At 44.0% G+C, this 25,068-nt stretch overlaps 1 protein-coding gene across 4 annotated transcripts; it reads right to left on the bottom strand.

Moving 5' to 3' along the window:
* Positions 1 to 44: 44 nt before the first annotated feature.
* Positions 45 to 25,068, bottom strand: LOC308065289 (acetoacetyl-CoA synthetase-like). 4 transcript variants are annotated; one of them, XM_080391082.1, is made up of 11 exons: positions 24,922 to 25,068; positions 23,874 to 24,073; positions 23,030 to 23,152; positions 19,744 to 19,847; positions 15,129 to 15,249; positions 12,272 to 12,369; positions 8,293 to 8,407; positions 7,663 to 7,744; positions 6,934 to 7,081; positions 2,640 to 2,720; positions 47 to 1,496 (listed from the first exon to the last, which is right to left on the bottom strand). In XM_080391082.1, the coding sequence occupies exons 3-11, from the start codon at positions 23,145 to 23,147 to the stop codon at positions 1,473 to 1,475; spliced, it is 891 nt and encodes a 296-aa protein (XP_080247208.1). In that variant the 5' UTR covers positions 23,148 to 23,152; positions 23,874 to 24,073; positions 24,922 to 25,068; the 3' UTR covers positions 47 to 1,472. The 4 variants fall into 4 exon arrangements, with proteins under 4 accessions (XP_080247207.1, XP_080247208.1, XP_080247209.1 ...); XM_080391083.1 differs by lacking the exon at positions 24,922 to 25,068 and adding an exon at positions 24,757 to 24,902; XM_080391081.1 differs by lacking the exons at positions 23,874 to 24,073; positions 24,922 to 25,068 and adding an exon at positions 23,487 to 23,825 and having other exon boundaries at positions 45 to 1,496.

Below are 25,068 nucleotides of genomic sequence, written 5' to 3'. Positions count from 1 at the left end.
CACAGTAAGGGCAGAGGACAAGTCGCAGAAGGCACACAAACGCCTGGAAAAAAGAACGAGGGATTCTTCTTCACATATGGAAGAGTGAGGCAAAGGTGGAGGGAGGTTCCCCGTTTGCTGAAGAGCTGAGCGGTCCTTTCTTTCTTTAGCCAGATCTAAAGCTACGCTAAAGGATAGCCTGGAGTAGGATAGCACGTGAGAAATGTGAAGACCAGCAGGCTGTGTAACCTGTGTAGTCATAAACACGCCAGCTGAAGCACTCCGAAGACTCAGGACATTCCTTTAAAACCTGTCATACTTGGACAGCAGATTCCTTCCCACTGTGCTTCTTGAAGATAGCTTTCAGGGACAGTCTCAAAACCCAGTCCTGATCCCATTGCACTGAGCACTGCTAGAAAAACTTCTCCGTGTGTGTTCTGCGAGGGAACAGATTTACAGCTCACTTACTACTCGGCAAGAATTGCTTGCCTATGTCCTTCACCCGCGACTGAATGACAGGGAAGTTGCCCTTCCAGAGGGGTTACAGAGAGATGAAAGCCCTGTTAGAATAGCAGATGCTGCAAGAATACGTCATCATTTGCTTTACAGGCAAAACTAGAACCACTACGCACAAACGTGCGGGATGAAGTGCTTCCAGGGGTTTGACCTGGTCATATCTTCACCGTTTGAAAATCCTTTGTTTGTCAGCAATAAGCAGACTTAGGTGGCACTTGCAGAGCTGTCTGCAAGGGGGGCCCATAGGAAGGGAAGGGGCTGACATTGATTACAAGATTGCCTGTGACGGCAGCCAACTGGAGTCAGAAACTGAAAAAATCCCTGTTGATTTTACAAACTCTTTTCAAAGTCTGTTGGACATCATGACTTATTAAAATGCACATGACCACTGCAGCAGTCAGAAATGCGTCATGTGAAAGGAACGGAAGAAGTGGAGTTCATCATATTCTGTGTTTCTGAAACAGCGCACCATTTTTCATCCTCATCACTAACAAGGACAAAATCACCAATTATCGCAGATAACCCTTGGATATGAAGACTTGAGCAGGCTCCACTGCTTGAAGGCAGTTTCCAACCACCTTCTCTCAGAGGGTGTGAATTTAGGGCTCGATAAAAAGGGTGCCTCAATCACAATTTGGAGTCCGGCTCCTGGCTGACAGAAAGGCTCTGGAATCGGTGCTTGGAAATACCATCGAGTAGCTTCAAAACATCTCCTAACATCAATAGATGTTCACCAACCTTGTGGTCCTCCAAGTGTTGTTTTTCCATCTTCATCCCACACTCGCAGGTAACCTACAATAAACAGACCTCATGAGATTAATTGCCACAGAGGACAGCAGTTTTAGAGGAGGAATGCGTTTCTCACCTCCACGTGCTCAGATGCAAAATGGTTCTTCATTTCCGATTTTGGGATGTAAACCTCGCAGTACTGGCACGCTGCAAGAAATCTGCTGCAGTGGACTTCATGAATCGTGAAATTAGAGGCAGGAATATCCTTGTTGCTATGAGAAACATCGCAGAGGTTACTTTGCAGAAAATAACACTGACCACAGTTGCAAGCAGTTTTTCACAGCACAAAAATCCTAAGAAAGCTTTTGATGAATTCATGGTTTAGAGAACCGAGTAACTAAAGAGCAAGGCAAGCCCAGCCAGGCCTCCACATTCCTTCATAGGTGGGATATTAACGCCTATAGCATGCAAAGGTCACAGTGTTCACACTACATGGAGATAAAATCAAGGGGGATGGATTTCATTATGAGAAAGGCAAATTTTGCAGCATAAACAAGTTATCACCAGGTTCAAGGTGATGAACTAATTAATAAGCTCATCCGTGAAGATCAGAGTTTCTTCCTGAAACTAACCGGGCTATGAGAGGTCGAACAGTGCTCTGCTCGGAAAAACTACAGAACAGACCCTCTTGGGCCAGATTTGCTCAGTGAATGATAGCAGCAGCCATCTTACTCTGGAGCCAAAACTGCCCCGCTCACCCCCTTCCCAGAAAAGACTCATTTTCCTATCTGGAGGACAAGGCAGTTGTAACAACTCCATGGAGTCTGGAAATTGACTATCACTGTTGAAGTTTAGAAAGGAACTCTTGAGGAAAGACATTACCCTTCTCAAACAGTTACAGTAATAGAAGACTTTGGAATAATTTTCTTCAGCACAGCATAAGGAAAACCCACTACGTTACTGAACTCCTACATAGATCAGTTTTATTCCCTTTCCTTTACTGAACTTAAAGTTGGCCAGCTTCTTTCCTTCACCACCAAAACAGAGTCACAACAGAAATTCTCATCTTCAGCATGGTCTACCTTTGCATGATGCAGGAAGGTGGAGCCTATGTTGCTGGTGATATTGATGAGGCAGATCAATAAACCTAAGAGACTGTAAAAATCAACTTACTTCCTCACTAATTAGATCAGAAACATTTAACACTGGTTTGACCTTTCATCAGAAAGGTTCCCAATGCATTTTATTATTCCACCTGACTTTTTTTCAACTCGGGGAAGTAGGACAATCCCTTGCTGAACAAGAATTAAAAATACATAAAAATGTACTTGTAGACTTGTATGAAAAGCTCTCCTATCTTTGTAAGAAAAACAGATTGAAGTGTTCTTTAAAATGCCTTAATAAGCCACACTTGCCGTTGTATAGTACATAAGAATGTCATTGCTGGTCATGTTGCCATGAAGAATGTGTTCCTTCAGATGCTGTATTAGCGTACCCTGAAAAAGAACAGAGAAAGAAAAAAATCAAGTTCACACAAGTGAAAAGCAAAACTCTTGACAGCACATTCAGGCTTCAGAAAAAACCTAATGTTGGCAATACTTTGCAGGATGCACTCCAGGATTAACGGCAAGTATTTCCTTTAACCACAACTGAAGTAAATCCCAGGGCCTATCTACAACAGCAGCAGCAATTACATTCTCCATTTTCTCACACAACTTTTCAGCATCTCTCATTAGACCTCAGCAATTCCCACCGCACATCACTTTTACTCCATGGAATTAATAACTTCCTTCACTTCCAACTCTGCTCAGCCATCACAGTTGCAGAGTACTCCACACAGGCTGGAATTTTAATAGCATGCTTTTACCAGTCATGTTTTCCACGAAGGTAAGCCCTTTGACCTTCCAGTTTCATTTTCAGAATATCAAGGCAACTGGGAGGGATGAAGGACCTAGAACTGCTATAAACTGCAGCAGCTGCTACGCATTAACACTACGTACCCAAGCCATCTTACCTGTTAACATCTAGGAGACAAAAGACCTAACTATATACATCTCTCATGTATGTGTGTGACTAGCAATGTGAAAAAAAATCTCACTGCTCAAAGCATCAATAGTAATAAAGTAGTTAAACATATTACTTCCGTTTCTCTTTGTTTGAATAGCTGCTAAAGTACCTTCCTGATCATCATTAAAGCGTATCTTGTTAGGATAAATAAATTTACAAACTACTTCATTAAGTCACTTCACTGCACTGACAAATTCATGTAGTTGATTTTAAAATAAAGATGCTTTTTGCATTTACGCAAGGAGTTATAGTGGAACTATTAAGAGCCTCATAAGCACGGAACAAGATTTATGTCGGAAGAAAAAGGTTACAGATAAACATTCGAAATGAAAAAAAAGAGTCATGAAACTGGCACACGCTTCAGGAGAAAAGGCAGAAAACATTCAATAAAAATAAAGGAGTAAATCTTATTTTCTCTTTGCAGCTCAAAGGAACCAGGTCTGAATTCACCTGCTACTGGTTTGAACACACCAAGCTGTCACAATGCTGCCACCTAGCGGCATCTATGTCTATCTACATTTTAAAACTAAAAAAATACAAATCGGGATTTAGAAACACTGTTTCTAACTTTAAGGTTGCCAAAAACATTGCAGGTGTTAACATAATTGTTCCATTTATAAAGGTAAGCATCTTTGCCCTGCAGGTGAATCTGAAAGAGCCACACAAGATAGTGAAATTAAAGGCACATTAAATTATAAGTATTTGTTTTCTTTTTCCTTCATTTAGTTGTTGCTGGTTTACAGTTTTGGGACCAAAACTGTTCTGTTAACAATGACTAGGCAGAGGCTATGAACTGTTTCCCTGCAAAATCTGGTAAGTCACAGTCCAGAAACAGAGGTGTTGTGGTAGAAGGTATAGCTGCTCTAAAAAGCTTACAGCCCATGATGCTCTCTCAAGTTTATTTATAGGACTTGTATGACCCTCAAAACAAATCCTCAGCATTGACTATGACACAGATCTGGCAGCTGACAGAAAACTTACTGGTCTGCTTGTCTTCATTGGGCTTAACATACAGCTGATAAAAGCGCCGAGCATCTGAGTGTCAAAAGAACAGCGGGCAGGGCTGCTCCTGAACCGCATCATCAGCACATAAGGGACCGGTGCTAAGCCGTTACGTAGAGAAAGAGCAGCTACTCATGGTCCTGGTCTCACACCAGCAGCGTTCTCTCTACAGCGTTCAGAAAGAGCCTGAGTGAGAAAATCCCCAAGCGATTTGCCAGCAGTTACACAAGAAGCCTGCGGCAGCACAGCTATTTAAGCCCAGGTCTTGCGAGTCCTCAACACAGACAGAAACAAACTGATAGGAGTTTTATCAAAAAATTCTCCCGTTAGGTAGTTGAGAATATGGAATAAAACTGAAAAGGGCCCTGTATCAACAAGGCAAGAATCGCCACCAATGCTTTCGGGACTTAAGAACAACAACTACTCACTGATGTTTTTCAATTATTAGAAAGAACCCTCCAAACGTCTTCCCACAGCATGCCCAATTGTTCAAGACAATACAGCTTTATTTCCAAGACCAGAAACAAGCTTACTCCCTCTGAGGAACGACTTTTTAAATCATCTCCCATGACCTGGCTTCATCTTCTTTATTTACATATGTTATTTCACTGTGTATCAAGAAAACAGAATATGTGCGGAGAAAACAGAAACATACTGCAGGATTAGATACACAGAGTTGTGAATTTGAAGTAAGCTGCCTATTGGCATCTGTAAGATCAGTACAGCAACAAAACACTATCGAAACACACTGCAATAATTGAAGTGTCTTTACTGAAATGTCACCTCTTTTTGCATTTTTAACTGTCAAACCCAAACTTTGCTTAATCTGAGGCTGGAAAACGAGACAAGAGACTGTGGGCTAATTCTGCTTTTGTTGAAATCCGTGAGAATCCTCCTATTCCAGTGGAAACGAGATTCAGCCCAGAACATAGGAACCCAATCAAGCGTGCAGAAGACACCTCAGAATTTCTTTGCATGGATTTTTACCTACAGGCCTTATCCAGACTGACACATACAAAGCACGCAAACCATGGGAGCCTCTGATGCAACAGTGTGCTTTTAGGCCAGAGGTGTTAGCACCAGAACTTAAGGGGAAACAAACAAACAAAAAAAATAAATCACCCTGCAATACAGGAACTAGAGAGCTGCTCAGTGGGAACAGAGAATCCTCATAAATAACATATCCCACTCCGCAAACCATCCCATTCTCTCCTCCCCAGCAAGAATGAGTAGTCTTCACCTGAAGTCTAAGGTAGCTCTGTATGAACAGAGAAGACTATTCGGATGGAGAGCAGAGGCACAATTCAAGGGCAACCTAAGCAGCCATACAGGTAACATGGAAAGAAAAGAACTGTGCCACACAGAAGTCCTGTTCTCTGAGCTACAACAGTGTTTTTCATCTCTACTGTTCATCACTGATCACTGAACAAAACACCCGTCTTGTTTTTGCTAACCATCTCTGCAAGTACTTAACCAGTCTAAAGCCAGCACAGCTTCAAAACAGCTGTCAAGCTTCAAAATATACCTCCTCCTTTCTTCTTCACAAACATAGGACTTGTGTCCCAAAGGGACCATTTTATGTCACATGCTCCCTGGTACGATCCCCTATTGATAATATACAAAGCCAGGTGTTTACAGGCAGCATGGGATTTGTCTGTGGGCAAATCCTCCAGTCCTTGCCATCAAAGGGAGGCTAGAACATACACACTGCGGCTGTAACATCAAAGTGATCCTGCCTTCCGGCTACCTAGACAACGCTACAGCCAGTCTCGCAAGATGCTCCTCCTGACTGTGAGCTAACAGCAGAAACTATGAACTCTGGCTAACGGTTGTACCAAATTGTATAAATTAAACTGCACAAACGTGCTAGACAACACATTCTGCCTGCCTTAAGGGGAAAAAGCCCTGCTTTTTATTAAGGACTATACTAATGGCAGAGTTAAAGTTCCAACTGCATGCCTGACGGCTGGGAAAATTTCCTGAACTTTAGTAAGTTGCCCAGAACAACTTCTAGAACGTGACTAGAGTAGATTGAAAGCATGTGAGCACAGGTCATTTTGTCAGTAATGTTGTACATACCTCTAGCCACAACAAGACAAAGCCTAAAGCAAAGCCTCCATACAAAGCAAAACCTACACCCAAAGAGACAGCCAGCCTTCTGGCTTCCTTCCTTATAAAAAGGAGCGGTGAAGATGACATGCTCTGAACTGATAAACATAGGGAGTAAAGTTTACAGCAAAAAAAATTCTAGATAATAAAACCTGCAAGCTCTCAATGGACCTCAACTTGACAGTGTCCAAAAATCAGTTCCAAGCACCCAATTCAAGTTATCTGGCCTTTCTTCAACTGCCAGTTGGGCCAGTTCTACTAATGTTTTTCTGACTGATGCTTAACTCCCAGGAAACAGCTGAAATCTGAAAGGTCTCCACACCAATCTCTAAACCAAACTATTTTACATCCTTATTAATCCATACTTGCTTTCAGCCACTTACAAATAGAAAAGTTTCATTGCAAGTTGATGAAAAAGTGGCAGCAATCAATTCCTCCTTGGAGTATACACCGTGGTACGATACCGCTAAAGGAAAAATATAACCCCGGTAGTTAGATATAGATAGCGCAGCTCCAGGAGGGAAGACATACCCCTGCTGAATGAACCATGCATTTTGGTGCCCCTGTTGTGCCTGACGAATACATGATAAAGAGAGGATGACTGAAAGGCAGCTGTTCAAACTCCAGCTGAGGGGCCTGGTCTCCTTTCCCGGTAGCAAGGAAGTCTTCTAAAAAGACACTGCGTAAGAGGGGGGGAAAGAAACATTTCAAAAAAATATTTGAAAACATTACCCCAGCCCATATATAGGACCTCCTCTGTATCTAACAGCTCTTTTATGATAAGCTGTATCTTCACACTACGTACACTACTTGTATTCCCAGTCCTTCTACTCTTCAAATTGCTGATTATTTTATTTCCTTTCTTGGTTTTAAAGTAAAACATTAGTATAGTAATTGAGATGTGACTCCAAAAGTATCTAACCTCCATAATCCAGAGCAGTTAAAAAGCAAAACAAATTATCCCTAAAAGTGTCACTTACATTATTAATTAGTCATTTCTGGAAGCCACGTTCTTCTCCCTTCTATATCCTATTGAATTTTGCCTTAATTTAAGAATCATTAATACCAACAGTGATTTTGTAGAAGCAAAACATCTGCAGCAACATACTACTACTGTTTTCAGTATGAAGCTGGACCCACATTACAAAAACTGGCTAAATGCTAGCTTTTGAAACTGCCTGACCTCTTGGAACTTGCGATAGGTATCAGCATCCATCTCATCCCCCCTTAGGACAGTCACAGCTCACAAGCTCCCATTACCTGTTTGGAATCTTAGAAATATCTATGGCTTCCCTTGATGAGACATACGGAATCACCACCACTTTTTTTACATCTGGAAGCCCTGGAAGAAGGAAGAAAAAAAAATTATTTCCTACATTCAGTTACATAAAACAAAGGTCTTTTCTGCCCGATTGGACCGTTCAGGGTAACGCACTAAGCAACAGAAACAATTCTGATACGCCAAGTACTGAAACCCCAAAAGACTGAATTGTTACCTAAGAGGTAATTTCCTCAATATAGCCAGCCCTTTAAAAATACATGTGTAAACCTGCAAGCTTTAGCGATGTAATACCTCTTCATTTGCCTTCAGCAGCACTTCACTTGGGCTTAAAAAAAAAAAACACACCCAGCATCATCAGTCCCTGTTCCCCCACTTACACTGCTAATTTATGGTGATATGTTTAAGCTAGCAAAAGAGTGATAGAATTACACAAAAGACTGGTTTTGTGATCAAAATCAGTTCTGAAATCCTAAGTGGCCACAGAGATACCGTAAAGTAGGAAGGACAGTGACAAGCAGCTCAAAAATGACACTTTTAGTGGCAGTGCAGCCTTTGAGCGCTCACACAACTGCAGCATGACTAAGACTAGATGGTATGCAATGAAATACCTTTCACCACACTGAGCAGCTTTTCCAGGTGGTTATGTTCTTTGCCATTGTATATAACAGCTTCAACAGAGAAGATGAGCTTAGGCTGAATTTGGGAAAATCTGTCCAGTACACCCTAAGGACACAGAGAAAAGTTAGTTAAAGAATGGAATTAAATTGCTACAGTAGGAAAATGCACTGGATGCTAAAAGCAAATCTAAATTCAAGAAAGGAGCAGAGACAAGAATTAGCAGGAGAATTGTTAAAAGACTGCCAGTTTGTCTTCCACTCTCCCAAGAGCTTCAAAGTACAACAGGTTTGTAACAATTTATTTCATGACCCCCAAATCTATCAACCAACAACAAAGATAAAACCACCACAGATCACAGGACATTGTTCACTGAAAGATCAAGTTCACAAAGCAGTTAAAATTTCACCTTGGAAGTCAGACTTACAAACTCACCTCAAGAGGATAAGCACCTGTGATGTGAGCAGGAGTTAAGCACTTAATTTACCTGAAGGTCCACAACACTCCTGTCTGCATCTGCAGGCAGGTGCTCTCTATGCCCTTGTGAACTGCCCCAGGGCTGCTTTGACAATGTCCCAGTAGTTTGGTACTCTCATTGGGGGAAAAAAAAAAAAAAAAGCCACCAGTCTTCCAGAGGATGTGTTTATCACATGGCAAGGTGGCACTTCATAGGAACTGACCGCTTTGCTCTGCTACAATTAACAAAGGAAACCGTGCCACTGATTTCTACCAGAACAACTAGATATTGAAAACGTACGTACATACTACCAACAAGCCTGCCGCAGCTCCTTTAGAACCTCTAGGGAAGGACACGTTCAAATGCTAAATCTTCAGGTGTCCTCCAGCTTACACTGTATTCAGGAATTCACCATAGCTATTATCACATTTGAGAGAAAAAATCCTTCTGGTATTTTTTTTTTCCCTAGGTACACTGCATGCAGCAGCATGCCAGAAATAGATCTTTTTGTATTCAACAGCAAGAAGTAAATCCTTCTACTAAAAAGCTCTCAGCACACAGCCATGTTCGTTCCTCTCTAGCTACATTACTTGAAACATTAAGAACAAGATTATTCTATATTGTAAAATTGTCAGCTAACTGTTCAAGAACAGTATCCTAAATCATATTGAAAAAACACCCTCAAGACTTCAGTTGTGTTTATTCTTCACAGCATTTTTTATTTCTCTCCATCTCCTGCTTTGTCCTCTGTTTTGCAGCCAAAGCGAGACAAGTTATTACCAAATCAAAAGACCAATGCAAAAACATTACAGTCAATCTCTACTAAACTCCTCCTTTCCAAGCTGGGCTGGTCAGGGTTACAAGAGAGGCTGCTGCAAAAGTACAGAGGTCCTGCCCCAACAACTTCTCCCTGTTGTCTTTTTAGGCAAGCTCACTGACCACCACAGGCGAGGTACACGGATATGGCAAAATATGAACACGGACCTGTCTGCTGACTTAACACTGTCACTTAACAGCTTTCCCTCCTATCACCCCGAGATGCACTTCCTCTTCCTTGCTCACATCACAAGAAAATAGAGTGACAACGCATTGACACCTAACTTGATCAATTAGTTCAAAACAAAAATCACCAGAATCTGTTTTGGTGGCAGAAGAGGGTTTCAAGAAGCCCTTAACACATTACCTAACACACTCAGACATGTAGGTTTAATGCATTAAAATTACTCTCTAAGGGAGTATGAAATCAAGTTTCCTGCTATTTTAGGTATGTTATCATACCTACTTCATACCATTTTCAAAGAACAGACCAAGCAGCCAAATCACACATAGCATGTGTGCGCTTATATATGTGCGCATATGTATGCATGTATACACATTCACGCTGAGCACAGAGCATACATACCCTATATCCATGCTGTCTGATGTTTAAAAACAGAGACCAATGAGAGGACTAAGGGTATTCTAACAGAAGAATCAAATTTGAAGAGAAATGCGAATCAGAAGCTGGGATAACTACAATTCTCAGGGTTTTACCAATCCTGCTAACACACCCAGTTGGATTCATTAGCACTGGCAAGATCAAATCCCACAGGGCAGCCTGGTATGATACAAAGGCAATACAAACAGATGGAATAGGTAATTGCGACACTGGAACTTTAATCCAACCAGATGGCTCAGCAAGGAATTGCTTTCATGAAAATCATGAAAAGCTCAGGTAAAACAGATATGGCTCGTTCTAGTCTATGAGCCTCAAATCCAGTACTAAAGGTTGAGAAGGACCCCATGAATGGAGCTGCCCTGGCTTTGCTAGGGCTCACCAAAGGTTTCTCACAGACCCAAGAGCACAGCCTCTTTTTAAACTTACATATCCAACCTCTTATGCACTGGCTGCAAAGAACCACTTTCCTATTAATATATGTAAATGGATAACAGGGACTAGAGAAATGAAGCAAAAGCTGCCAAGAGTGGCGTTCTGCGTGGGAGGGAGCTCACTGGTTCTCTGACAGCAGACTTCCTGAACGCTTGCACAGTCTTCAGAGGTATGGCATTCAGAGCCTGCAACGTGTAGGCAGTTCTGAACAGTGACGTTTTCTAAGCTTCACAAAATATATACACACAATTGGGTTTGAAATATTGAAAATGCTACACTATTTCCCAAAACACAAACAAAATCTTCATTTACGTTAACAGGACTAACGCAACTGCACAGAAGCAGGAATATATTTTCCTTAGGGCGGAAGCCAATATCCCCGAGAACCTCTGCTGATCTCCCTCAAGATTTTAGGGTTTGAATTCATACACCAACACATGCTGCCAAGCCAAAGGAGAATAAATGATATCAATGGCACTGCTGCTCCAAGGCTAAGTTTTTTAATGAAACTATCACAAAAACTAAGCTAGCTGGGCACTGAAAATAACAGCACATCAACATGGACAGAAAACACACCAGTACTCTGTAATGCAAGCAAAATGAACAATCTTCCCCCAGATGAGAGATCAAATCACATTGCAAAGAAAATACTCCATACTGTCATTTTCTGAGCAAGCAGAAAATATTTGTAGAACAGATTGATCATTACGTGCTGTAATGACTTTTTTAATCATTTTTTTTCCCAATGATACAACCTCGAGTGCGAGAAAGCGGAATGCTGCTGCCCTCTAGCGCTAATCCAGAGAGGACAGTTCCCTACACCTAACCAGCTACGGGGGTTAAACACTGAGATTGAGGGTACGCATTACCTAAAAAAACCCCACCTTTGGTATTTTCTCTGTTCTGCAGTGCAAAAAAGCATGCTTTCAAGCATACTTTTAGATAGAACACTCCATTTTAGAAGTGATTCGCACCTGTTGCTGCTTATGATGTGTGCTAAAGACTTTCCAAAGAAAGTAAAATACATTCCCAAAGCTTCCAGTGAACACTGCAACATCTGTTTGGCTATCATAATCATATCGCAATTTTTTTTACCGTATTTTACACACAGCATTTATTCCTATGCTAAAAAGAACTGAGTTAGCGATATTAGCCTGAAATCCCTCAACTTGTTGGCAAACAAAGCCTCCTCGAAGAGACCAGGTGGGATATTGCTCAGTTTAACCACGCAGAAGGCAGAGGAAGGAACTACTTGGGCAAAGGAACTGGATCGTGGCTAAGCAGCCTGGGAAAAGATTTGGGAATGAAGGGCCAAGTCCCAGACAACTGTTGCATTGCTGCTCATTTGCACAATTAATAAAAGCTCGCCAAGGCCATGGATTCTGCCTGAAAATATCCCCCGTGAGTCAGCTAAAAGATACTCGAATTACTACGCTGAAAGTCATTATTGACAACTGAAAGCACGAGTTTTCATTCAGTTTGTGGTAGCCAGAAAAAAAATAAAAAAAAAATCTGGTGTACTTGGCTGTGCCAGGAGATGGCAGTAAGGCTAAAGCAAACAGGATCTATCCCGCACTGTCACTTTCACGTCTGTCTCAAACAGGAGGAGAGCTTTTCTACACCACCTGATAATACAGCTACTCACGTTAATGCCAAAGTCCGGTGATGTTGAACTCCAGATAGCACCAATACTTGCAGCAGCGAGCATTGCTTCCACCGCATGAATGCTGTTTGGTAAGTAACCTATGGCAGAATTTGAATGGTTAGAGACTGAAGAAACTAAAAACCACAAAATCTTAACAGTAAACATAACGTATACAATCGCCACTTCAAACAGACTAAAAATGAGAAGCCCCAGACTGAAGGATCCTTTGAAATTTTCCACACAATTGTCACTTCCTCCTTCGAAGTCAAATCAGTTGCACAAGGAGGAAGACACAATCCCTTTTATAAAAAAGAGTTGTATCCATTTCTCTATCTACAAGGTTACTCCCAATTTACAAAAGTTTCCGCTTAATTAATGAGACTTTCAGGATAAGAGGGCAGCATGCTCCACAGAAGAACTGGGAGAGAGAGAAAAAGTTTGTGGATTGAACAGGGTACATAGAGACTAAGGATACAGCACCAAGCAGGGGAACAGAACAGGTCTGTAGAAACACCCCTTAGAAAAGGAACAAGTAGCTGGAAGCAAAGGTTACAAATACTCAGTTCAAAAGTGGAGATGCCACTTTACAAAGCTAAACATTGTCTGATAGACACTACCAGAATCTTAAACACAAACAAGCAAAACCAGCGTCTCAGCTGATAAGGAAGTAATACAGTGTGACAAGCCCTGGAACATCATCACACCAATGGAGCTCTTCAGGCTTACCTCATCAACTTACAGGAAGATTTCAAGGTTTACATTCAATTTATCAAGGCACACAGAAGAACCAAACATCAAGAAAGTTACATTTGCAGTGGGCTCCATTTGACCAGCTCTCCAGAAGGTGCTGGGTGCCTGAGACTGACTCTCAACTGATCAGAATCCAACCCACAAATGAAAACACGCAGTCAAAATTCACCAACTACACTGAAGTAGATCAAAGATCTCTTAAGCAACCAAGAAGATGCCCAAGTCCTTAAAAAAGGCACATGACAGGCCTAATTACAGTACTTGGACACCTAATTAGAATTCAGTGTTTGAAAGCAAACTTAAATGGCAATAAAAACGCTTTCCAACCCACTAAAAAGCAGCAAGCACTGACAGATCTTGGACTGCAGTGCAAGCTGCAGGTGCTCCACAACTATCTATCAGACCGCAAACGCTCACTAGTGCTAGGCACTTTTCAAAGATAGATTATTTAGGGATGTACTTTTCAGGACAGGAACTAAGGTCCCAGACCTTAATAGCTATTTCTGCTATGTTAACTTTATCAAGTAGGAGGGTACTAAGCTTGATTTTTGCCAGTGTGCCTACAGCTTGAAAAAAATCCATCCTTTTTCAACTTCGTAAGAAGCAGACTTTAAAAAAACCCCTTGAACTGAGGTTTTTCTTCGCAATTCAAAAATCAGTGAAATCTGTTTCTTAAACCAGCTTGACCACTTCAGTCAAGTCTCTAAACTGCTGTGGTTTTGAGAGTAGCAACTCTGAAAGCAGCACTATGACTTAAGGCCAACAATTTCTGGAAAAAACACACAACTGAGTAAAAACTCATACCATGTTAAGATATAAGTTACTCCCTAGAACTGCCTATAGTTTGTGGCGTTCACTATATATAGTATTATATTAAATAATTATGTAATATATATAGTCCATCCCTTCGAAGCCAGCTTTCTGTCACCAGCCTCATTTCCACCAGGCTTCACCAGATCCATTCTTACTACACTGGAACTGGGTCACAGATTTTCCCATTCTCTCTGAACTGGTAGTTGATGATTTTACATATATATACACATACGTAGGATCAGAGAGGTTTCTTCCAATACCTCTATACAGTAAAATGCAAGTGGTAAGTATTTCTTCTCCAGCAGTATGCTTACAGAAGACTGTTCTGTTGTCTCGTATTGTTTCTGAGCAGCTATCTGAACAACACTAACACACGTAATTCAAAACCTGATCCCTATGCATCAGAAATCAGAATCTAAGACTTTTAACACCTACACAATCAATCCATAGTTCTGCGTAATTTTCTCTCCTAATGAGCTGTAGGAGTTCGTTGTTTATTGTTGAGCTATTAAGAAGCATCACTGCTTGGTCTTATGATAAGGATTAGGTCCAGCAAAAGGGAAGCTCAGAATACAACTCCCTAAGGAAGCACTCACTCACCCGCAGAGAAGCTAATCCCATCAAACAGAGATTAGAATCGTGTTTAAGTTACCAAAGTCAGCAAATACAGGGAAGGGACATTGCCTTAATATCACCACCCTCAGCACGGAGTATGTCCAGATTTTACTAGACTTAAATCTTCTCCAGCACAGCAAAAAAAAATAAGACTGAGCTGCAGTGTTCCAGAAAAGCAAGATTCCGAGTCTCCCATTCATATAACTTTCCTTACCGTGTTGTCAACAGCAAGAAGAGTTAATTCCTACCTACGCCCCATGTAGTCCTTAGTGTTCACAAGAAAAAAAAGGCACAGTAAGAGAGTGGGAAAGGCAATATCAAGTAACAGTGCCAAAAGGCTTGCTGAAGGCAGGCATTAGGCAAGTGTTTATAACAAGTGTGAAGTAATAGCTCAAAGAGAGTGATGCTGAACGCAGCATGATCTCCACTACCTAAACGAATTCAAGCACATTCTAAGACAACTTTAATTTGCCATAAACCTGCAGAACTATCTATAGTCCCAGAGCATGTTTTGCTGGGGTTTTGTAGAGCTGTACTGTAGATTCTGCAGAGTTCCTGACTTCATTTTCCTCTTTTTCTCCTCACCCAAGCCAGTTTATTTCCAGGACTCATAAAAAGGAGAGCTGTTTTAAGGCCTTGTCCAGTGAACTACAAATATAAGCCATTAATTTTTTCTTACTTGCTGCATACAGTGCAATCTTGTCATTGTCCTTGTGCTTCAGAAGATTTTCTGCATAGTTCAGACGGCTGCCTTTAAACCATTCCGGGACATCTGCAATACTTTTGGATGTATCAACCACCTGAAAATAAAATACGTGTTAGTGGAAGACTGCAATGTAATTTCTTTTTCAGAGCATTGTACAGAAATCAGCTCATTAATTCCAAGCTCTTCATACACTCCATCAGGCAAGAATCATTCTTCCCAGCTTACAGATGGCAAACAGACACTACAGGCTTGGAAGGATTAGTTACTTGTCAACTGTCACAAGCAAAGACATCATTACAATAAAACTAGAAACAGTTCCTTGCTGACAGTTCTACCTTTGGACCAGCCTTAAATACACAGAGGGAAGCAAACCACTATGACTACATCCAGACCACAAGACACACACAAACCACAGTGCACGCCAGGGCTTTGCCTCTGGAAACATCCCAACCAGGGACTGAGCTACAGTGTGTTGCAGCTCCCTACCAGGCCACACCACCCAGCCTCCCCCTTACGAAAACCAAACCCGGGAAGGTGCGAGTACCCATTCCTCCCCAGCATGAGTCACAAGGTACAAGAGTCCAACGGCAGGAACTCAGACAAGGGTAATTCAAATTAACCCTAGACTAAGTAAGGGAAATGTATAGTCAAACATAGAATAAAAAGCTTGAACTTTTTAGTTAATTTTCTAATTTTTTTTATTTATTTTTTTTTTTTAGGATTCAGTTGTCGTAAACATTTAAGTACTCCACAGCTTCATCCAGAGTGCAGAAGAAGGACCGCAACTAACCTCCACACCCAAGAAATACTGTACCACAAACTGACTGCACGCATTTCTACCAGCCTTCACTTGCCATTTTCTAAAAAGATGGTTCAACCTAATAAGCCCACATTAAGGAATTCCCCACTTATGTCTTAGCCCTAAGACACACAAAGAATTGAAACACTTTAATGAAAAGTCACAAAAGATATGTTCAGCTGAAACAGCCTCCCCCATCTTGAACTAATCAAGCCTCAAAATATTAAATGACCCCTTGTTAAGTCACAGTTAAGACTATACCTTTAAAGACAGTGATAGGTAAAGAGCCCCTTAGCATTAGCCACAAAGTTAGGTAAATTCTTTCCAAAATGCCCCACTGTTTAGAGATTCAACTGCCCAGCAGCACATGAATTTTGTTATCTTAAAATTGACTAGTCTACAGTTGTCTTTTTGAAAGCTTCCGTTTATACCCTCAGGTTCTCTCGTGGACTGCACATGCATGGCCAGAAACAGCATTCTTTTGGACCAAGTAAAGAGCTCTTCTGAAAGCCAGGCAGAACTCAAAATGCTTCCCATTCCAGAAAACCTAATATCGTTGTGCTTTCAGACACGCAGTGTGTTTATTACCATAGGCAATCCTGAATTTGTAGAAGAGAACTTAAAGCTCATGTGAGGTACTCTACTACTTTCACTTGAATTTTCCAACAATGGGAACTCAAGCAGATTTCTCTGCTTGTAATGACTGCCTAGAACTGACTTATAACATTTATAGTTTATCAACTCTGGCTACAGAAATATTGTTTTATACCAGCATGTATTACTGCAGTAATTAGAGGCCACTCTTGAGAAGTGACTCATTCCCAACTTCCTCAGCTTGAAGAAAAGCAAGCAGAATGTTTCCAACATTTTCCAGGACAAGTTCTAACACAATTCTATTTTTTCCTGAAGAGGAACACCACCCCTTCAAAGGGCTCCGCCAGCATAAGGTGCTGGACTCCTATACTTGATGCTCCGTTATTTTCTACTCCATTAACACCCATGACTCCTCGTTAAGCCCAGTCCCTGTGGTAGTGGTACTGTGTCACACAAACAACCTGATCTCTCCCTTAGAGGCAAGGTCTCAGCAAGCAACAGAAACCAAAGGTCTGCTAATTTTTACTGGAAGACCCCAGTTCTAGCAGGCTTGTAAAAATGCAGAGCTTTGCAACAAATCTTTCACTTCATACAGTCCCAAACGCTCAGCAAGTACAGGGAAAGAGTGCAGTCTACAGTGCTGCTGACTGCAGTCCTCCTTTAATGAGTAAGGCTGTACTCCCACCCACAGCAGCACTGAAGCACACAAGGCCCATCTGTGTGGTTAGGTGAACATGCCAACTATCAGCTGTACTCCCACACCACCAGCTCCTGTTCTACAATTGCTTTTCATAGCAGCTCATCAGTGACTACTTCCCAGACCTCAGCAGCTACAAAAAAGCATCATATTAGCAATATCGCCTGTCCACACCTCTACTGCATTTTCCCTCACTGAAGTGGTTTGCTAGCTGCGCTAGAACCATGCATTGTCATGCCCCAGCGACTGTGCTTACCCTAAGCAGAGACTATACCTTTGAGAATGAATCTCACCCTTACCATGAGACAGATAATCCTTGCCTTACGGTGGTACATATGAGGTTCTGTATCACCTGAAGATCAAGAGCAGCAAAACAGCATGCCTCATGAAAAGCTAGAGAGCAGACAATACCAGAAAACACTCCCTCCACAGGAATAACAGCTTCTCATAGCAGAAAGTTGAAAGTTTTAAGGCATTTCATATGAACAGCTACTTGACGTAACACCACCAACGCTGCCGTGCCAATATAGCTTTGTATACTGCAAGTACTTGCAGTACTTCTTTTAAAAGTGGCATGGATGTCAAATGCCGCAGAGTGTCATGAGCATGTCTACAAACACTTAAAAACTTTACTAAGTTTAAATGAAACACTGGCTTCTTGTATTTTACACATATACAAGGCTTTATTGGCTTTCTTGGAATGACCTGTGGGAGTATAAACTGTTTAACTGGCTGGGGACAAAGGAGTCATCTCCAGTTCATGAAAAAAACTATTCTCCCCAAAGCATAATGCTTACTTCCAACAAGCAGCAAGGATCAAGTCATAAGACACTTCAAATCAAACCTTCTCAGCTCTTTAGCTACCACAGAACAGCTCAGTTACTGTGACCAGCCTTTCCTCCTGACATACAACAGAAAAGGACCCATGGTAAGGACCAACAGCAAGTCAGCTTTGACGCTCAAAGCTGGAGCCAAGCCTCGAAGCTGACACTAGGGGGAAGCTAGAGGCAAACAGCAATAGCCATTAAAAGTGAGTCAAGGATCTCCTGCAGTACTTGTCTGTCAGCTGACTGCTGCTCCCGTTTTAAGATCTACAATGGTCTCGCCATGATGTGAGAACAGGCACGCAGGGGCCCAGAAGCTCACAAGTAGTCTGGTTAAAGCCTTCCTAAACATCCTCATCTTCTTGCTTCTTATCCTCAGGAAACCTGCGTTTTTAAGCCACCGCTGCCTGCTTCAGCCTCCCTTCCAGTTCAGCCGCCACTGGCGGTGTCTGGAGGGCCAGACTTCCAGGAGCACCAGCCCTGCAAAGCAAGAGAAAAGTGTTATCGTCCAGCTTGCTCAGTACAGATACGCAGGTGCAAAACAGCTCCTCTGAACTACTTGCTCAGGACAATTTGCATTCATGTGGAAATTTAGAAAGATGGCCTTGCTAGCAGCACAGAGTATGTCAAGAAAATACACGATGCAAATACAACCTGGTCAGATTTTGAACTACCATCTAGAGAAGATAAAAGATCAATGTATAGTCTTCAGACTACATACTTCAAAAGGCAGGCTAGTTCTTACATTCTTGCTCAATTCACCTTTCTAAAGGGTGGGTCACATCACAACACCCGAGCACAGTTTCACAGCAGGAGGAACCACTTTATCATATCACACAGCACAGAAATTTCTAAGACAGGAAGAGGCAAAAGAAACTTACCAGTTCCCTCTGCAAAACTGCCAGTACTCCAAGTGTGCTTGGAACAGATGGCCTCCAGGGATTAAGACAGAAGTCCAGTCCTCTCTTTACTAAATCCAAGGAAGGTTCCCCTGTGTCGAGCTCTTTAAGTAATTAGCCAATCATCTTCCTCAGATGGAAAACCACAGGGTGATGCTGATACCCTACAACAGGGCTGTACCAAGGGCTCCAGCTTTGCCCTCCATGCACAAGAGCTTCAAGGTCACCTTTACCTCAAGGCAACACCGCAGCATGGTCTGGTATTCCACCTGTGACTGCAGTCAACCACTACCGTTCCCTCAGAGACATTTCAAGCCTACATCTGGTTGCAGAGACTTCCACAACCAGTTCTACAAAACCAGAGTGCAAGAGGTATACTTATCAGATAAGCTGACTCAGGGAACATAAACATGAACTTGACTGCATGCCAGCATTTACAAAATCAAGATGATATTCTGCCAGCATGATCTAAAAGCAGAAAGCAGTATATTGGTAGACTCCCCACAAGCAGCCAGGACTTGCAAGGTATACGAGAGCACAATAACCACAAGGACACTACAGCAGAACTGTTTAGGACAACAGAACTTCGCGATTTCACTGTCCTAATGTTTACCAGCAACAGAACACCACCATCCACCACACAAGGAAATTCAGGACTGTACACTCGAGAGATTCCTCACATCACTTGCAAAGGTTCCAGGAACAGGTCAAAAGACCGATTGTAAAACTGGTTTATTGCCATCTTGCGTTGCACGTGACCAAGAGAAACACTTACCTCATCATACAGGCGAGAACATACAATGTTACTGTACTTCCAGAATTCTGCCCAGAAGTCTGAGAAGGATTCCACTGACCACTGGTATAAGTCATTGTAGTTGGCTAGAAGTAATAGATACCTGTTAGCATTATGTAGAGAATTATAGGAATGTAAACAAACTATACTTACAGAGATCCTGGATAAAGAAAATTTGTGGCTAAAACAACTAGTAAGGTCGAACTGATCACATAGAGTAGGTCAGAACAGATCCCTTCTGTACAGGGCAAGTGACTATAGCATCAACAGAAACGGTCTACCTGAACACATGGCAACATTTCACCCGTTACAAGCCATTCACCACCACACAGACAGAGACCTCTTCTAGTAACTCTGTGCAACATCTACCCACTCCCTCAGTGAAACCAAAGATGCAATACTTCAGAGACTCTGTCCCGCTCACTGGTATTTCCGCTCCCTATCGTATCATCAACCAAATGATTTAATACAGCAGAAGATAAACAAGTCTTCCTGACAAGAACCCTTATGGTTCCAGTCTGGGACCAAAGACCTCCAAGAGCGTGGCAACACTGGGATTAGATGCACTTGCCATCTAACTGTAGTATCAACAGCGCTGTTACAAAGGAAGCATGCATTATTCCTTAATGAATAAGGGGTCTGACAGACTGCAGCTTACCTTCTCATGCTAAACCAGCATGAATGAAGCTAAAAAGAGATGTTTACTAGCTAGATAGTAAAACCGTGACCCAGCATTAAAAACATGGAAGCAAGCAGTTTAAATCTTGCATGACTGTGATACCAATCAAGTAACCCAAGGAATGCGTATCAAAACTCCACAATTCAAACCAAATACTGAAATTCAGCGTGTAGAACAGTCTTGGGTATGAGTAACTGAGCTGATTCCTCATCACCAGCTTGAAAGTGACACTCCCAAGTCATGGCCACACTGTCTGAAGCTGTGCCAACAGCCAAATTGAATACGAGTCTGCCATAAGTGACAGTACTAACAGTTTCCTGCTCTGCCAACTGTGCTTCCTATTTAATGCTTCCAGCTAAACCACTTGAAGTCATTTTCTCGAATTCTCTTTGGTTTGTCATTCTGTTATCCAGCTCTTTGCTTCAGAAATCATCTTTGCATCCTCCTCCTACAAGGAAGACATCTTCCAGCTTTATAAGAGGAAAAAAAAACATTCCAAGCCATCTCTACACTTACACTTGATCACTACAGCTGTTTCCCCACCCAGTCTGCCCCTTCCACATCTTATTCCACTCAATCTTTTCCATCGATATCAGATTGCTCCCTAGGTATTACTGACACAGACACAAAGACCCTTCTCCGAACTCAGCTTCTGCCTACATATTGCCTCAGCCTCCTACATCCTTTTTTTATTTTTACACTCCACCCAAGTTACTCTTCACCACTCTATACAATGCACATCAGCTGGCGTGGGGCTAAGACTTTACCAAAAAATAAATCAGTTTTTTTGCATTTATCAGATTACTTGGAGCAACTGGTACAAGTCACCACTAACTTGATTTCTTATAACATGAACAGTCCGTTCTGTCCCCAAAATGAGCTTTAGCATGCAAGTCCTTCAGGGCATAGTCCTCTTAGCCAGGAGTCAAACACTGCATCTTGTCACTACGTTTTCAGGGTTGGACAGAGCCATGCTGTTCAAAGGGTTACATTGCCCTCAGCTCTCCTCGGCGAGTCCACATCTTAACGTTACATAAAGAATCCATTCTTCATTGTTGCATAGCACACAGACCAATGAACATCACTTCAAATCTAATGGAACTTGACAAAAGTTTCTATATATGCCCAGGAATCCACTCTTGAATGGAGATAGCCACTTCAAAATGGACTGAAAAGAATTCTAGTTGTTACATCCGTAAACATGGGAAGCCCATCTGAAACTGTATTTGGTCTTGATCATACAAGTACCAGTTACATGGCTTTTCTACTCAGGAGTTAGCTAAAAACCTGTAGTAGCTTACTTCCTACGTAGCAGGAGTTCTGACATGATAATGCAAAATCCCCCACCAGTCAGAGTAATGACCTGGCTTGCCGACAGAGTAAGTTCCCAAGCGAGGTACGCAAGTGTCTTCCAGACAGGAACCGCTAGAAGCACTAGCTACTTTGCTACTACTCCAGAATATTTCTGCTTATGCCACAGACACATTTATACTGCACTGACAAACTTGTCAGGCCACTTGCCAAAACCACTCCCTCCAGTCCCCATCAGACAAGCGATTACAGGAAAGCTACACAAGTCAACCCGGTCCCCAGACACTTTGGGAAACCAGACGGCATAAACCAAGCTAGTTTATGTGACCCCCACATGCACTGGCATCCACCTGGCTCATGATGTGAATGAACCCACACAGCCAGCACCGCTGGCTCCTGATAACCCCAGAGACACCACCACAGTCACTGGAAAACCATGGCAATCTGGGTTGAAAGCCACCTCTGGAGGTCCAAGCCCCTACTCAAAGGGGTACTACATTCAAAACTGACAGGTTGTTTCCAGCTGCAAGGACTGCACACCTATTCACAGCCATACAGGTATTTCTGAATGAGCATGAAGCAGAGCTTTAAGTTCTGGAGCTTAGGCAGATGCACAGCAAAAGAACCAAAACTTCCACCACTGAACCAGCTTACACATCACCTTTCCCTTCCCAGCATGTTTAAATATTACAAAAACATACTCATCACAAAGAAAGACGAGCATGGCCTTAATTCAGATCTCACATATGTATACCATTAAAGCACTATAGTAAGGCTCACAGGAGCCTCACAGCCACGGTGGCAGAGATCCCTCCTTCCCACATCCCCTTACACCACCAAGTCACCGCAGCATCGCTTCAGGCCCAAGGAAAACCCTGCACGCAGAGCCTGGCCCACACAGGAGCAGCCAGGAGCACAGAGCTGGTACCAGCACGGCCGCCGCCTGGGCTGCCATCCGGCAGCCGCAGCAAAGGCTGTTTGCATTCCCCATCAGCCTGGATCTTCACGCTACACGAGATGCTGCACCGGAGACCTCTACCCCAGGCACAAGCCGAGCATCCCTCTCGCAGCCTGGGACACCTCACCCCCCACCCCCGCCCCAGGTGGGGTGTGCAGGCACCTTGCCCCCCACCCGGCTATCCGGGACAGGCAGACTGCCCGCAGCCACCGCGGTAAGGCCAGCCCCGGGGAAGCAGAGCCCCGCAGGACTTCCCCGCCCCTCCTCCCCCTTCCCCCAGTCAGAGCAAGGCCCCCAGGGCCCCCCCGCCCGGCGCTCACCCAGGCGGAGCCCGCAGCTGCTGGCCACGGCGGCGCGGAACCGGTCCATGTGGGTGTTGCGCTTCGTGTCAGGCTCCCACATCACCTGGGACTCCATGATCTCGGGCTCCCGGGACATGGTGGCTGTCAGGCGAGCAAGCACAGCGAGCTACCGCCAGTACCGCGGGGAACCGACCCCACACCGCCCCGCCCCAGCCCTGACTACGCTCACCCTCCTGCGGCCGCACGCTTTAAGGGCGTCCGGTCCCTCCCCGGTCGCCGCACCCCGTAACCTTCCGCCGGAGGAGAAAAGAGTGCGGGGCGTTGCGCACCGCCCCGCCCGCCGGGACAGAGCGAGTCACCCCCTCGGTCGTGCGGGGTGAACGGGGGGCAGGCGCCGGCCCCCGCCCGGCTCAGCAGCGGCTGCGGCGAGGCCCCTCACGACGGCAGCGCCCGGCCTCCCCCCGGCGAGCGGTACCTCCCCTCCGGCGGCAGCGGCCCCCGCGCTCCTCCCGACTGGGGGCCGCCTCGTATCCCCCCGGCCCCCGCCCTGAGGGCAGCCCCCGCCGCGGGGAGCGACGGAAACAGCCGACTAACGCGCAGAGCTCCGCCGCCCCTGAGGGCCACCACACGCGGTGCGGGCAGCGGGGGGGGCGGGGGGGGGACGCACACACCATCGCTTCGTGCTTTCCGCATCTGCAAAACTGCTGCTGCTTTGGCATTTCCACCCCCCCCACCCCCAGGTCTGAAGCAGTCTCCGCTGACAGATGTCTTGGACCCACTAATGAGGCAAGAGCTGCCTTTCTCCACAGCCTCACTATCCCAGTTACACTTTTGTAACGTGCTCTGCCTACAGAGCTCCCACCTCAGATTAAAATCGATTGCTTCTCTTCTTTCAAAATGCGAGGTCTGGCTCTTACTGGCAATCACAATGTCACAACAGCTGATTTTCACTAAGTGGTGGTAACAAAGTGTTCAATAGCAACGCTCAAGTCACTGTGCATATGTGCTGCTTATGTAACTGTTACTTTCAAGGTCATGATTTCCCTTCTAATTCAGGGAAGCCTAGAAAAACACAAATTAGATGGTAAATTAGGCATACAGTGTAAATATGAAAGTAAAAGACATGTCATAGTAGTAGTACACTTCCTATAACTTTCATTCCGATTTTTGTGCTGCTGCAATACTGCCACTTTATTCAATTTGAACGCCATGGCAACTTGACTTGAACAATCCTGCAGTGACTCGCCTCAAGAAAAACTGTATGTATAGTGTATGTTCAAGTAACTCTCCAGAGCCCAGAGGACTCAGAGAGGCTAGAGATGGAAACAGGCCACATTATTTGCTTTTAAGTGCCTCCCTTTCCTTGGCAGCAGCGCTGGGAGAGGTCAGTGGAGGTGTGAAATCTGTGGCGTGGACAGGCTGCCAAGGCCTGAGGTAAAGCAGGCACACGGGATGCCTGCTCCAGGCCCGGGCCTGGCCCTTCCACCGTTTCATCTGGGCTTGGGAGTCGCAGCCTGTGGCAGAGAAAAACGACCTAGAAACTCCATCTCTCTGCATGCCTATGGAAAACACATTTCTTTGCCCTTTGGGCTGTCAAGACATTTATTGCAGTAGCAAGACTGCTAACCGATGCAAATATATGTACACAAGGTATTTGGACACAAAGTATTGCGGCACACATCAGTGTCAGTGCAGCCCTCTGCTAGGGATCTCGAGGGCAGCCCTAGCCCTCCACATCAACTTACCCCCAGTCTGTCCTGCTCTGGGGTGTAAAGGTGAGCTTTGCGTCAGGTTTTCTACAGGTCTCCGAGAATTACACCTGACATGACTTCCAGGTGAAGCTGCCGCGGCCGGGCGTTGACGCACTCCCTGTGGCTACTGGAAGCAAACCTGAAATCTCCCATTTTTACCTCACTTTCGCGCCCCGCAACCCGCGGCCCGAGGGATTCCCCGCTCCGCCGCTTCCCGCCGCGCCGTGGCTGAGGGGCCACCGCCCAGCCCGCCCCGCCGCCGCCCCTCAGGTGCCCTGGGACCGGGCGGCCCCGCGCGGCGGACGG

This window comes from Falco punctatus, assembly GCF_963210335.1.
Source record: "Falco punctatus genome assembly, chromosome: 1".
Classification (NCBI taxonomy): Eukaryota; Metazoa; Chordata; class Aves; order Falconiformes; family Falconidae; genus Falco; species Falco punctatus.
This window is presented reverse-complemented; position numbering and strand designations above follow the sequence as displayed.

What these genes read in the sequence shown, in the direction of transcription:
- LOC308065289 (XM_080391081.1), bottom strand. Translation starts at nt 23,730, where the DNA reads ATGCCAAAGCAGCAGCAGTTTTGCAGATGCGGAAAGCACGAAGCGATG. An exon ending in GCATGGTTCATTCAGCAGGG is followed by an intron (nt 2,721 to 6,933) that starts GTATGTCTTCCC and finishes GTTCTTTTTCAG; the next exon opens with GGTACGCTAATACAGCATCT. An exon ending in TTCTTATGTACTATACAACG is followed by an intron (nt 1,497 to 2,639) that starts GCAAGTGTGGCT and finishes TGTTTCTCATAG; the next exon opens with CAACAAGGATATTCCTGCCT.